General features: G+C 39.0%; 1 protein-coding gene across 1 annotated transcript; it reads right to left on the bottom strand.

Annotated features, from left to right (window-relative positions):
* Positions 1-4883: 4883 nt before the first annotated feature.
* Positions 4884-13192, bottom strand: LOC149839721 (uncharacterized). Its single transcript, XM_090004919.1, has 7 exons — positions 13106-13192; positions 12828-12897; positions 12647-12745; positions 10173-10258; positions 6856-8955; positions 6085-6277; positions 4884-5995 (listed from the first exon to the last, which is right to left on the bottom strand). Exons 1-7 carry the CDS (start codon positions 13190-13192, stop codon positions 5301-5303), a joined length of 3330 nt encoding a protein of 1109 aa, XP_089861045.1. The 3' UTR covers positions 4884-5300.
* Between the last annotated feature and the right edge of the window lie 279 nt (positions 13193-13471).

Here is a 13471-nt window from a genome sequence, read left to right on the forward strand (position 1 = left end):
AGTAATGACCATCATATCCCTCAACTACTAGTGAATGTATGGATCCAGAAGGACCTGATGGTGGAGTTGGCTCATCCTTGGGTAGGACAAAGTAATAACCAACATGTCCCTCCAATAATGGTGAATGTATGGGTCCAGAAGGGCTTGATGGTGGGCTTGGCTCATCCCTTGGTAGGACAAAGCAATGACCATCATGTTCCTCCACTACAGGTGAGTGTATGGGTCCAAAAGGACCTGATGGCAGGGTTGGCTCTTCCTTGGGTAGGACAAAATAGTGCACTTTTTGTGACCCAGATATTTGTTGTCTACCCGGTGGTCTCTCCTAAGGTGCAAATGCAGAAGAAGGTGAGAAAAATGAAGAGCAACATAAGAGAGCACACTAGGGACTCCATGTCTAGAACTCAGTGGAACACTTTGATTGTGGATTGATGGGTGTAGATGGGTACCCACTTATATAGCATTATAGAGAGTGAGTTATTTTTTCTTTTATTTACATGGAGAGAGGCTTAGTCGTACTTACGATTACTGTTCTGACAACATAAAACTTCATGGCCTTACCCCTTTCCCCATAGAGTCCACGCTTTGGCTTGCGTAAAGGGTGACGTCCATGAGATTTGAACCTAGACCGCCTCCCTAACGGCCTAGGTTTCATCCCATTGAGAGAGGAGAGAGATAGTAGAGAGAGAAATGTCAATGGAGGTAGGGACGTCTGGAGAGAGGGGAGAGAGAGAAAAAAAGGGAACAGAAGAAAACTTTAATATTATTCAACAATCTAATTGGATTCCTCAACCCTCTATTTTTAGAGTGGAGGCCAGAAGTTTAATCAAAAAATAGTTATGACTTCTTAAATAATCCTACCAAAAACATGAAACTTAATGAGAGAGAGGCTCCTAGAGGTCAATCTCTATCAGAACTTCAAAATTAACTAAAACTTTTAAACAATTAAGAAAAAGAAACAATTAAGACTATAGCTAATTAATGATTAATCAATTTCAAGAAAGAAGCCTCTAGAAGTAGGGGACCTCCCATACTGGTATCCTAGTTCACACCCCTTATGTGGGCCCCATTTGCTGACTTTGGTTGTGACACGTCAAGTCCCTTCTTCAAATTAACAGATGTGACCTCTGACCTTTTAATATATAGAAAAGTTACCTCAGCTGTCATATCACCCTTATGAGTCTCATCTAGGGTTGGATGACTGCCACTTTTTGCAAATAAAGTTGTGTGGAACCTAGAGCTCGAATATGCATCATTTTCTGAAATTTGGTTCGTAACAGACCACCACACTCTATATCACTTTTCCCCCAAAGCAGAGACAAGGACCCTCTGAATTGTCATACATCTTGGGTCAAAGAGTATCACTTGTGCATCTCTCAACAATTATTTGGGACTCTATTAACCAGAACGCTTGGCCCATTTAGTGTGAACATTGATGGAATTCAGGATAGAATTAGGCTCCACCACTTAGGTGGTAAACAAATAGACACATTGGACACCCCACGACAACTTCAACTCTCCTCTTGGCTACACATTTTTTGTTGTTGGAGGTCTGATTATAGCGAATATAACATCATTTTTGTTTCTATGGAATGACATCTTTGTTGCAGAGTAGTTTCAAGCTACCTCTTCCAACGTTTATAGCCACAACATACATACGACCACATCCACACCATAGATGAGTAAGACGTATAGGTCCAGCACAAACTTTTCTCCTTGAAGCTGAATACATGCATCCAGGTAAACCTTCACACACTGAAGGTTTGATTTATTTTCAATCATCACATCAAAATCGGGGTGCTTTTTAATTTTGCACTCACTTTCCGAACTACACCCTTGCAGATGATGTTGTGAGTGCTCCCAATATCAATAAGCATGACCAGCTCATGGGTGCCTAGAAAATCATGTATTCACATGGTGTTGGGCATAGAGGCGCACGAGAGTGCAAGGTAGGAGACCCCATGGCAAAGCCCCTTAATGTTCATGAACCATTTCCTTCGATGTCTAATTCTATCACTTGAAAGATGTGGTAGTGCTTGCATGTGTGGCTCCTTAACTATTTCTTGCTGTAGTTGAAGCATACGCCTTTCTTAAAGTACTTTTTGGGTTGCGCACTCGTGATTTGTTGCATTTTAGAGGTTAATGTGAGCCTCTTGGCTGACTCTGGTTCGAACGGTCCCCTTAGAGAGCTATTAAGGAGATTGGTTGATTGATTCAGCTTCTGCATCGCTTGAAGCTGCCTTTGCTTCTCGTCATGAAACTTGGTCACTTTGTAAGCCTCTTCTAATGTTGGTATTACTGCAGCTAAGACTTTTATCTGAAGTTTCTCCTGCGGGCTACCAACATAAGACTCAAACAGGGTCTCATCATCGACTAAGGGCAACAATGTAAACAAGTCTCTAATAATTATAAACAAAACCAAATTTTTCATGCACTTTTTAAGTACGAAGAAATGTTAGTAGACACTATTATTGATTCAATGAAAAAATAATAGTTCATGCTTTATATATATATATATATATATATATATATATATATATATATATATATATATATATATCATTTTACAAATTGAATTGTAAGAATCAAATTAGTTATCCTAAAAACATGTTTCACACACACACACACACACATATATATATATATATATATATATATATATATATATATATATATATATATATATATATATATATACAATTTAATCAATTATTGAATGTAAAATTGACAATGATTGTAGACATCTTACAAACAAGTATATACAAAATAACAAATGAACAAAGTATACATCCACGAGCACCAGAATTTGTTCTCCGCTATGACCTCTTCATCAAAGCTTGCACTTTCTCCTTCGGGGCATCATCATCGAACTCCTGAGGTCACTCTGAGCGTCTGATCTAGCCACAAGGCCCTCACATCCACTTTATAAGGAGTTTGCATTAACATCAGTCTTAGGGTTTGCATCCTTCCCTTAGTAAGGTACATCATTCGCCCTTGTACATCATCCTTCCCTGTATTATCTACACTCCATCTTTATCTCGCCATTGTCATTGCAGGTGACCGCATCTCCAGCTTCATCTATTTGGGCATTAAAATTAGAAATAGCATCAAAGTGAACTAATGGGTTACTTTTCCATACCACTGAGTCTCCTTCCCCCTCTTTAGATGCTTCTGGGATGAGAGACAAGATTGTGGTCACAAACCCTTCAACCTTTTCTATACATTTTGCCTTAGATATGACCTACTTTGAAATTGTTAGTTGTTGTTTGGCCAAGATTGAAAGTGTTTGTTGTTGATTGTTTTAGAACAAATTTTTGGGTTTACAAATGGTGCATTTTTTATGAAAAATGTCAAACTCCCAGATTCTTTGCATTAAATGTGGTTTCCTCTTTATCCGTGTATCAAGCTTACGCTATTTTTTATAGTACATAGGATGATCGAGTTTATAATTTTTCTTCTTTGGTTTTTTCTGTTGTGCTCTAATACTAGAAGATGATGTGGGTGTAGACTTTTTTATATTGTATTAAACATAGTCTTATGTCATATTGTATTTTGTCATATTGTATTAAACAGATTTAGAATTTTTACAATTACAAAACATGAAATATAGGTAAATAGGCGGGCAATAGAAACACAAGACATAAGCTATTGAAAAAGCATTGCAAAAAACAAGTAGAATAGCCTATTAACAATGCCAAAACCTGAATTGTTAAGAAAACAACAAAAAAATTAAGTCGTTTTATGAACATATCATGTTTATCATACAAGACAAGCAACATATAAATAATTAAATTGGAGGATAGAGGCATATGAATCGCTGAAACAAATGAAATACACTATTGAACATGTAGAGATAACTTGAAAACCATACAACTCTTTCACAAAATAACTAACTTGTGCCAATTATGTAAAAAAATAACAGATACAAGCCATTGTTTCAAAAAAATAATTAGTTCAACCGTTAAAGATGTGCTTACCGAAAAAATCACCATCAATGATTCTAAAATACTCGAGGATGAAATATCATCGATGAATCACTGAAAATAGTCACCAGCGAGAAGCAGGTTGTGGACCACTAGTTAGGAACCATAAATAACCTCAGTTTATGCAAAAATAGCCTTGGAGTACGGAGAATCAATTTTTATACTCAATCATTGAGGAGTGTGACCTTCCTGAGGTATATGTACCTCATATATATTGATCGCTACATATATGCGACTTTAGTCTAATATTTGTGAAGTTATGTGATTCAGTTTAACTTCACATATATTTTTATATGAACTTCATGAGGTATATGGGGATTAAGTGAGACATTTGTGAGATTAGGAGGTTCAATTTAACTAAAGGTTCACGTAATTTTTTATGCAAATTTTGTATTATATGTGTGAAATAGGTATTTGCAAAGTTTCAAGGTTTGGGTTTAACAAAATATTTACAAATATGATTATGCAAATTTCATGATGTTTGCAAAAAGAATGTTGCAGACCTTTTAATTGAAAGTTTGTAATACCTGATAGATCGAAAAAACTTCATGAGTTTCACACATGCAAAGAATAAAAAGCTGCTAACAAAGTTGGCTATTTGTGACACTGGACATGGTACAAATTTCAAAAATTGTGAAGAAACATGACATTTTTTCTGTATAGTATTCATTTTTCATTTTTTTTTGGACAAAGAGTTAGGGTTAAGCATACCCCTACCAGCTATTCAATCGTACCATTGGGATTCGAACTCGCAGTGTCCCAACACAAGGTGACATGCACTAACAGCTCCTGCCAAACAAACCGACGTTGGTATGCAAATGCAAGTTAAGGCTACAATGTATCATGCTGACAGCTGTACCAAAATCAAACGGTTCTCAGAGCTTAGATTTTCAAGATTGATGTGTTCAAACGTACACTTTTATTTGGAAAATTATTTTCCTTTTCGGTCCAAAGACTACTTTACCAATGGCTAACATATTCATTAGTTTTCCTTCAAAAATTTAAACCGGGCTGACCCAAGTCACAAAGGGACCTCTTTTGAACCAAGCAGGAGTCAGGACATGGACCTATAGCAAGCCCAGGCTCAAGAGGACAGCCTAGAGAAAAACCTTGCTAAATCCAGCCTAGAGAAAAACCTTACCAAGCCCAGGCTCAAGAGGGAACCAATGAGATGAATGTTGAAATATATGGTAGATATTGATGATTTTTTTCTGTAATCTGGCAAAATGACGGTCTCATCAAGTAATGCTGAGCATTTTATTGATTCCATGGAACTATTCACCTTGTCCTTAAATCAGAAAATTGTGGTCTTACCGACTCTTACTGTGAACGAAGTTCACCAACTATTTCTACGGTGAGGTTGTGAATCAGAACTCGCTCAATTTCCCTGGCGATCACATCAACATGCTCTCCCAATTCAAGCCATTCATCATCCCCTGTCAAATCCTTCCTTACCATCATCTCCATAAGCTCTTCACCATACTCTGTCTCGCCACTCCGCATGTCCTCACCAGTTTGTATTAGCTCCCAGAGCCCCTCCACCAACTGCCGCCCTCCCGGTCGTTGCCATGTCCTGCTCCTAAACCTCACCTTTGACCATGGACGTATCTCTGGAGATGGCCTGAGAATTTCCTTCAGGCCTGTATTTATACAGTCAAATAGAAGTCTTCTTTCAGACCGCAGCACCCTCATATCCTCGGCATTTGCAGTGTGCAACTTCCCCTGCTCGCTGTATTTCTTATCTAGTTGTTCAAACAAACATGGATTTAACGGGCATTCAGGTGAATACCATGCATTTGACAGGCTATCTTGATCACCACAAAAGCCTGAACTCATTAGTACATCGTGTAAGAATGAGAACTCGATGTTCTCTTCCTCTACAGATTCTGCTTGATCCAAGTTGCTGCAGCAACCGTCTGTGTAAGACTCGTCAATTGATGACCCAAAGTCTACGAAATCTCCTGCATCCTTCTGAAACGATTCCATCCTGAGAAGATGCAGCTGCTTGCGAAGCCCTGGTATGGAAAAGAAAAAGTAGACCTTACATAAGAATAATTGGCAACTTCAAGCTGAGCAGACACAGCAGCAAATTGCTTGAACATACCGTCAAGACCGGCACTAATCTTATCAAAGCATTCTGAACTGGAAAACTCTTCTTCAAAAGGTGGCTCCAGGATGGAAACAGGACTAGGCTGTTCTGCAGTCTCTTTGGGCAGAGAGTCCTGTCCAGCACCATCAGGTGCAGTTTGGGGCACGGAAGGAGGTGATGCTGCTAAAGACTGTCCTGATGAAGAAACCTACAGCACAAAATTTCAACTGAAATCAGAACCTATGGATCAAAAGGTTCCTATTTTGTTTCTGCTGACAGATGCACTACGAGTTCATTGAGAGCATAACAAGGGCAAAACATGAAATGAAAACCAAAAGCATAACATATCAGAGGTGACGAATAACTTGGGATTTGAAAACACAGCCAATCAACACGTCAGATCCAGATCATATTCATGTAGTTTTGGACCTAACCTCGACTATGATGATGGTCAGCTGGATATGTTACAACAACAGCCTACTTAGATCCATGTTCGAAACATCATCCATGGGCCAGTTCCATCCTGCTTTCTGATCAGGTGAAGGATGGCTCCTTAACATGGTCCTAGTCGTAGGTCAGGTTGACCTGACATCAAGGCAGTCACACAGACCATTGATGCCAGACAGCTCGACTAGTGATATACAATTGATGAAAATCAGAGAAATCAGATGTAAACACAACCAATTCAGATAGTATGAACCTTTTGGCTATCAACCATCCTCGCCTGATATGAAAACATGCAACCTAGTAAGCAGTTATTGACATGAGATACAGATAATAACAAACCTCAACAATACTATTGTTGGGATCAGGAGGAACAGCACGAGCATAACCCTTCTTCAAATTCAGTGCATGAATCGATGGCTCCAAATCTGGAGATGGAAATTTATCATGGTGGTCAGAGGCTATCTCAGAATAGCATTCACCAACTGATAGAGACTCCTGGAACTGCTTTGTATCCTCTGTGAAATCATTGAACATCACAGAACACTTGTCAGACAAAACTCTTTTGTCATAGGTACTCTTCATACCACCCAAACTTGAGCAATGACGCATTTTCAAGCAATCATTCCCTGATATGTAATGGTTATCCCTTGGCTTCTCTGACCGGGTTGAATGAGATCTGTAACCATTTAAACTCCAATTTCTGGTGAAAGGTTTCTCCTTCAGACTAGGGTGCCATCCAGGCGAAATCACTTCTCGTGCAATCAGATCATTTGCAATGTCATCAGCAAAACCAAATCTGCCAACTGCTGCTGAAAGTCCACACCCTTTATTTGAAACTGGAATTGACCTTGGCCTCAGTAGGTGTATAGGATAACCCTCCTGCCTAAAAGCCCTGCCACTTCGTCCTTCACTGCAGCCGCAGCCTGCCAATGCCTCTTTCCCAGCAGAACTATCACTGGAAACATCCTGGCCTATCATCTCCCCCAAAGTAGGCAAAGGTTTTCCATTTACACAGTCTGTTTCTGGCATGCCTAGCATTTCACCCAATGTACTGGAACTACCTCCAACATGCCTTACTTCTCCACTCCTGTAAACTGTCTTCCACCTATCACAGAGGTGCTTCTTAGCTTCCATACTGAGAGCTGACTCCACTAGATAAGATGAAAAGGAATTCAACTTGCTATTCGGTTCACGTAACCATTGGCAAGGAGAAAACAGTCCTGAATCATCAACAAAGTCCCTCCTCGACAAGTTGTAGGAGAGCTCATCTCTAGTGAGGACACTGGATGGCATCAATGGCATGTCGAAGGCGCTTCTACCAACACTTTGTCTTAATTGCCTTGTAACTTCCCTAGCTATTTCCCTTGAACCCCGTGACCTTAATCGGACAGATTCCTCACTCATTCTTGAACTGTTTTTGGATAATTTTTGCCTGTCAATAGTTTCCTCACACAAATCCTGGCTGGTAGATCCTCGAACCTTGTGCATTCTGTGGTTGGTACAGGTACATTGTAAAGGCAAAACTCTAGGCTCAGGTAGCGACTTATAGTGACTAGGCTTCAAAACAACTATTCTTGTAGGTATTGCATGGTTATCACCTTTCTGGCTCGATTGGCATGGTTTATGTGAAGGATGAACACAAGTTTTTCCACAGGAAAAATGAGCAACATTGTGGCCCAGTGGACAGCTACCACCGCCCTTCTGCATATATATCTGCCCTTCAGTCCTCTCTGACTTCGAGTATATGTTGCCATTAGTGTAATTCTCTGAAAAGTCTACTTCCATGCTAGTCTTTGATGGTCTGAAAACTGTTACATGGTTTGATGAAGAAGGGGATGGGACAGGATGCAAATTATGGAGATGCTTTGTGAATAATGAGTCAGGCTCTTGAAGGACCCTCAGGAATAGATCTTTATTAGAATCCAGATCATCCAGTGTGTCATGAAACTCTTTTGAGTGCCAAAGCTTCTCATCGGTTGAGACACGTTTTGCATCCATAAATTTTTGCCTTACAAATGCTATATTAGATTCTGACAGCTTTGAACTTACCATGCTACTCTGATGTCCCAAGTAACTTAGTTTGTGGACCTTTGATGTCTCCTGGACTTCAAACACATCTTTAAACTCTTGGTTTTCCATGACATTCCTATGCGATGGATGAAATTTATGTGATATGTTTTTTCGAGGATACTGCTCATAACCATGAAACAATGACTCATTGTGGTTTTGCTGCTTCTCAAATGTTACTTCCTGATATACATTTTTTGAAGTTTTTCTCTTCTGCTTCGAGTTTACTTGCTGTGCAGGTAGTGCATCAAGACCCATCAATCTCGCAATTATACTCGGAGAACGACGTCTGGACTTTGTCTCTTTGTACATCTCTTCAGCAATGAGCATCTTCATAGGCTTCAAAGAAGATTTCCTTGGACCATTTCCAAGCTGCACAACATGCAATTCTATATCTGATAAGTATGTGATTACTATCCATGACAAATAAATTTTAAATGACTGATATACTAAACAACCTGTTAAAAGCAAATAAATGATATGGCACTTCAACTGCCATGGTTAAAGAAACTTGATTAAGAAAATCACAATAAATTCAACGCAATTCAACAGTTACATAGTAAATTCTAACACACAATAACACATTTTGAAAGGGGGGTCTGCCTAACCCCAGCTTTCTCTGTGGAAAAATAACACATTCTGAAAGGATGCAACCTAGTCAGCATCTTTTCCCACTGATTCCCAATAAGAACAGCATAACCCCTATGTTTCCATGATCAAATGGAATGGAAAAGGGAAAAAAGCAGACTGAAAACCACTGCTCACTTCTGAAACCAGGAGACTTCTGCAGCACTGTATCTCATTAATCTTTTTTATTTTTTTTTTCTGAAAGGACAATTATTTTGTAAATTATGTCAAATTGATCATATCCTCCAATTACCGAATGTTCTTTCTTCAAAAGTTATAGTCCAAGTCTCCAAGAAAACCTACTTGTCTATTCTGGGCTTGTTGTTCAGAAGAACCACATATATGACAGACCATAGCAGTGGCAGATGAATGAAGAGCATATTGTTTGTTTGTACTAGTATCTTCAAACGTGCTATTTGTCATGCACATTCAAACTTATAGATACATGACATAATTTTCTGTATCAGTGTTTCAATAAAGATCTGCAACATATGATGTGCAAATATGCAATATAGTGAAGATCGAAAACATATCATGCAATAGATATTATGATACTATGAACAGAATGACCTTTATTGATGCTATGCATGGAGATAATATTTAACATGGTTCTTAGCTACAACCCATACATCTTCATATAACACTTTTATAAGCCGAGGTCGGCCAAATGAATCCAAACTTTCCATGTCCAGCATTTGGACCCATGGCTCCACCCCTAATATGATCAAGTTACATATAAGAGAGTAACTTAGACAAAGTCACATAAGTTCTTTAATTTTTAGGATGCATACAAAACACTATGAATGCCAGTGCACCTAGTTCTTGTTTGGTTAGCAATTTGCCAAAAGAAGCACTGAAATTAGTGATTATGTAAAATCAGAGCTACAAATGAAAGCCAAGACCTACATAATCTATGACATCTAATTCTATGAAAAGTGTAAAGGTCATTGAAAGTGCTTTACCGGTTTCCTAGAACAATCAACATCACCAAAAGTAGGATCATGCATCTTTGATGCCACATTCATCTGTTTCCGTTCAAGTCCATTACCTGGAAATAAACCATACAATCAATGATATACTAACAAGACTTCAGATAGGAAAAAGAAAAGAAGAAAAAGATAAGTTTCTGGGATGAAAACTTCAGTGATCATTCTTTTACAAGGAAGATATTGGGTTTCTTAAACTGATGCAAAAATAGTGATAACAGTTTTGAAGCTTATCCACAAAAATGTAATGTTTTGTTGTTCAAAGCAACCAAAGCGTGGAAAAGTATAGAACAGCATAATGTAAGTTCTTGTGCAGAAAAAAGAAAAGGTGGCATATAAAGGTTGACAGGTAAATGTTTGTCTGCACTACTGCAGCTTCAAGCATCCAGTAAGCATTGAACAAATTTGATGGAGATGAACAAAAGCTTGCTCACACAGTTAAACAACATTTCATTTCGTACATGCAAAGTAGATTTGACCAAGGTTGCCAGACTAGGAAGCGGAAGCGAGAAATGATACGAGAAGCGAAAGCGAGAAGCGATGCATTTTAAAATGTATAAGAAACAGAAGCAGGAAATAAAAAATATATATAAGAATTGAATGAGAATCAAAATGAAACACAAATAAAAACTAAAATAAAAGTGACGAATATTAAATTTCATGTTTTCTTAGTATGAAAATTAAATTTTTAACAAAATCTAAAAATGATGACTACCAATTTAGAGAAAGCACATGGAAGTGAGTGAGAAGAGTGAGAGAAAATACATAAAAAACAAGAAAAGTTAAGTAAGAAAATATATAAGAAGAATAGATGAAGCGTGTGGAAATCATAGGAGAAGCATGGGGGAATCGAGGTTCTCATCAAGTTTCGGAATCAAGGAGTATCGCACTTCCAAAGCGAGTTTCCGGAAAGCAAGCTTTCCACCTATCTAAGAAGCTTCCGGTAACTCTGGATTTGACATGAACCCAGTCAGTAGAAGCAGATATTAAGGATGCTATTTTATGGAAATTCCCAAGGCTGTTGATGCTGAGTCCCTTTCTCTTGGCTATACCAACAATAGTCATTGATGAAGATCTAAAATATTAAGAAAGTTAATTACTGCAATGGCCCCTCTTATTCCGACAAAAACTTGTGAAACCAGCAGAACAATAGTCTCAACAAGTATCAGGGGAGGAACTCAAATTGTACGAGAAGATACAAGGGCAACTTCATACACTCAAATAAAGGCCCATATGGCTGCTATTTATTCCCTAGTAATGCTGAAGCAAGCATGACTCAATTAACTAAGAAGGACAGTGCCCTCAAATCCTTCTGTGTAAGGAGACCTACCCCATGACCACTTAATCTTCCAAATTGGAGCATTCATAAGAACAACAACAACTTATACCATGATCAGATGAGAAGAATAATTGTTCCATCATTTTTGGGCAAAGCCTACAACACGACAATATATACTGGCCATCAGTTACGGTCACAGAAAAAAAGCTAAATAGGGGTACCAGTTTGCATGCCTATCTAACAATATGTCTGTCAAACTATTCCCTGTTAACATAGTACCGCAGCCATTCGCCAAAGAACCCTCCAGCTGCATGCAATTATACAATCACTCTACTTATAATTGTCATCGTCACAGTTCCTGCTTCCTCATCTGTACTCATCTAGACAACTCTCAATTCACCAGGCTTGTTACAAATTAAACAATAAGAAATCTCTTTGAAGTAATGTCAAGACAAAAACTCGAAGACTATGGCGGTAAAGTAAACAAACGCCTTTGCTGGAACACTCAGAACGAAAACAGCGAAAAAAGAAAGGAAAAAAAAAGATGCAAGACTATGAACGTGAAACATCATGTGGGGCCGAAATTATCTCATACGTCCAAAACAGGAGACAACTCTAAGAGTGGGAGATAATAACAGATCAACGCATATGTACAGAAGTTCGTGACAAGCATAATCAACCGAAACGTCCAAAAATCAAGCTACGGAACTCAGTCATTCCTCAAAAAAAAAAAAATCACCATGAAGAACGCGGAATCAGTTGGCCAGGAAAAAATGAAAAGCAGAAAATGACAAACAGTTTCCACAAATTTTTTACACGAAAAAAGCATCAGTAAATTGCAAGCCTTTACAGAAAAAAAAAAAAAACAATATCTCATTAAACATAACCTCTTAAATTCACGAAGATCATACTAAATATCACAAATTCGACAGAATAATCAGGAGAAAAAAATACTCAGGTCACAAGCATTTCGAGCAAAAAAATTAAATAAATTTTGAATTTTTGCCTATTTCCACACGCAGACACAAAAAGAGAAACAGAAAAAAGGGGAAACGAAAGAGTCAGTCGAAACTTAAACAACAACACGAATTTCACAACAGAGGACGAGATCTTAACAGGAAGGCCCTAAAATATCTGATAAAACACAAATAACAGAAAATCTTGCACTGACCTTGACCAATCGAGAACGTGCTTCCGGAACTCTCTAGAACCTCCTCCTTCCCTCGCCTGTACATCCTCTTCTTCCGATGAACCTCCGCCATTCTCAAGCCTGATCGGAAGTAAAGGAGATGGATGAAGCAATTAAATGCAGAGAGAGAGAGAAAGGACGGCTGAGTCTGCAGCTCACTCACGCCGCTCGCCGGAAGCCGAAGCTGAACGAAATAGTCGAAGAAGCCGCAGCAGAAGTGGCAACAGCAGCAGCTACAAGCAGAAGAATCAAACGGAGATAAAACTAAATGAAGAAAGACGACGACTCAGAACCGTCAAAAGGCCGACCGACGGAGCGCCCGTCGACCGCTGACCACCTCTCGTCTAAGCATTCTCCAACGACTCGTCGGAAGCGGAATCCGGAAGAAAGCGAAACAGCGGCGCAAAAGCGAAGAAAGACGACTCAGAATCGTCGAGAAACCAAGGAAGAGAGCGGCCTCCGTATGTCACTCGCGGCCACTCGCCGGAGATCTTCCTTGCCACCAGCCGGAAGCCGGAGCCCCGTCATATTTTTTAAAACGGACGAGAGAGAGAGAGAGAGAGAGAGAACGGGTGGTAAAAAGCGTTTAATTTGAAAAAGAAAGGGCAAAAACCCGGGGGATTAGGGATAAAAAGGTGAAGAGGAAGAAAGTAGCAACCGGGGTCCGGGGACGAAGCTGATGGAGAGAGAAAGGTAAAATAGTTAATACTCTCTCTCTCTCTCTCTCCTTTGCCTTATTTATCTTTCGTTGAGTTTGGCGGTATTAATGCCGCTCATATGAAGAGGGAGAGAGAACGGTGAGAGCGT

This window comes from Nuphar pumila, chromosome 4 (assembly GCF_984573655.1).
Source record: "Nuphar pumila chromosome 4, dmNupPumi1.hap1.1, whole genome shotgun sequence".
Classification (NCBI taxonomy): Eukaryota; Viridiplantae; Streptophyta; class Magnoliopsida; order Nymphaeales; family Nymphaeaceae; genus Nuphar; species Nuphar pumila.

Bases quoted from the DNA above. Each gene is read 5' to 3' on its own strand.
- LOC149839721 (XM_090004919.1), bottom strand. From the start codon at position 13,192: ATGACGGGGCTCCGGCTTCCGGCTGGTGGCAAGGAAGATCTCCGGCGA. The intron at 12,898-13,105 runs GTTTCTCGACGA...TTCTGCTTGTAG, and splicing joins GGAGGCCGCTCTCTTCCTTG to CTGCTGCTGTTGCCACTTCT. The intron at 5,996-6,084 runs GTATGTTCAAGC...TTTCCATACCAG, and splicing joins GATTAGTGCCGGTCTTGACG to GGCTTCGCAAGCAGCTGCAT.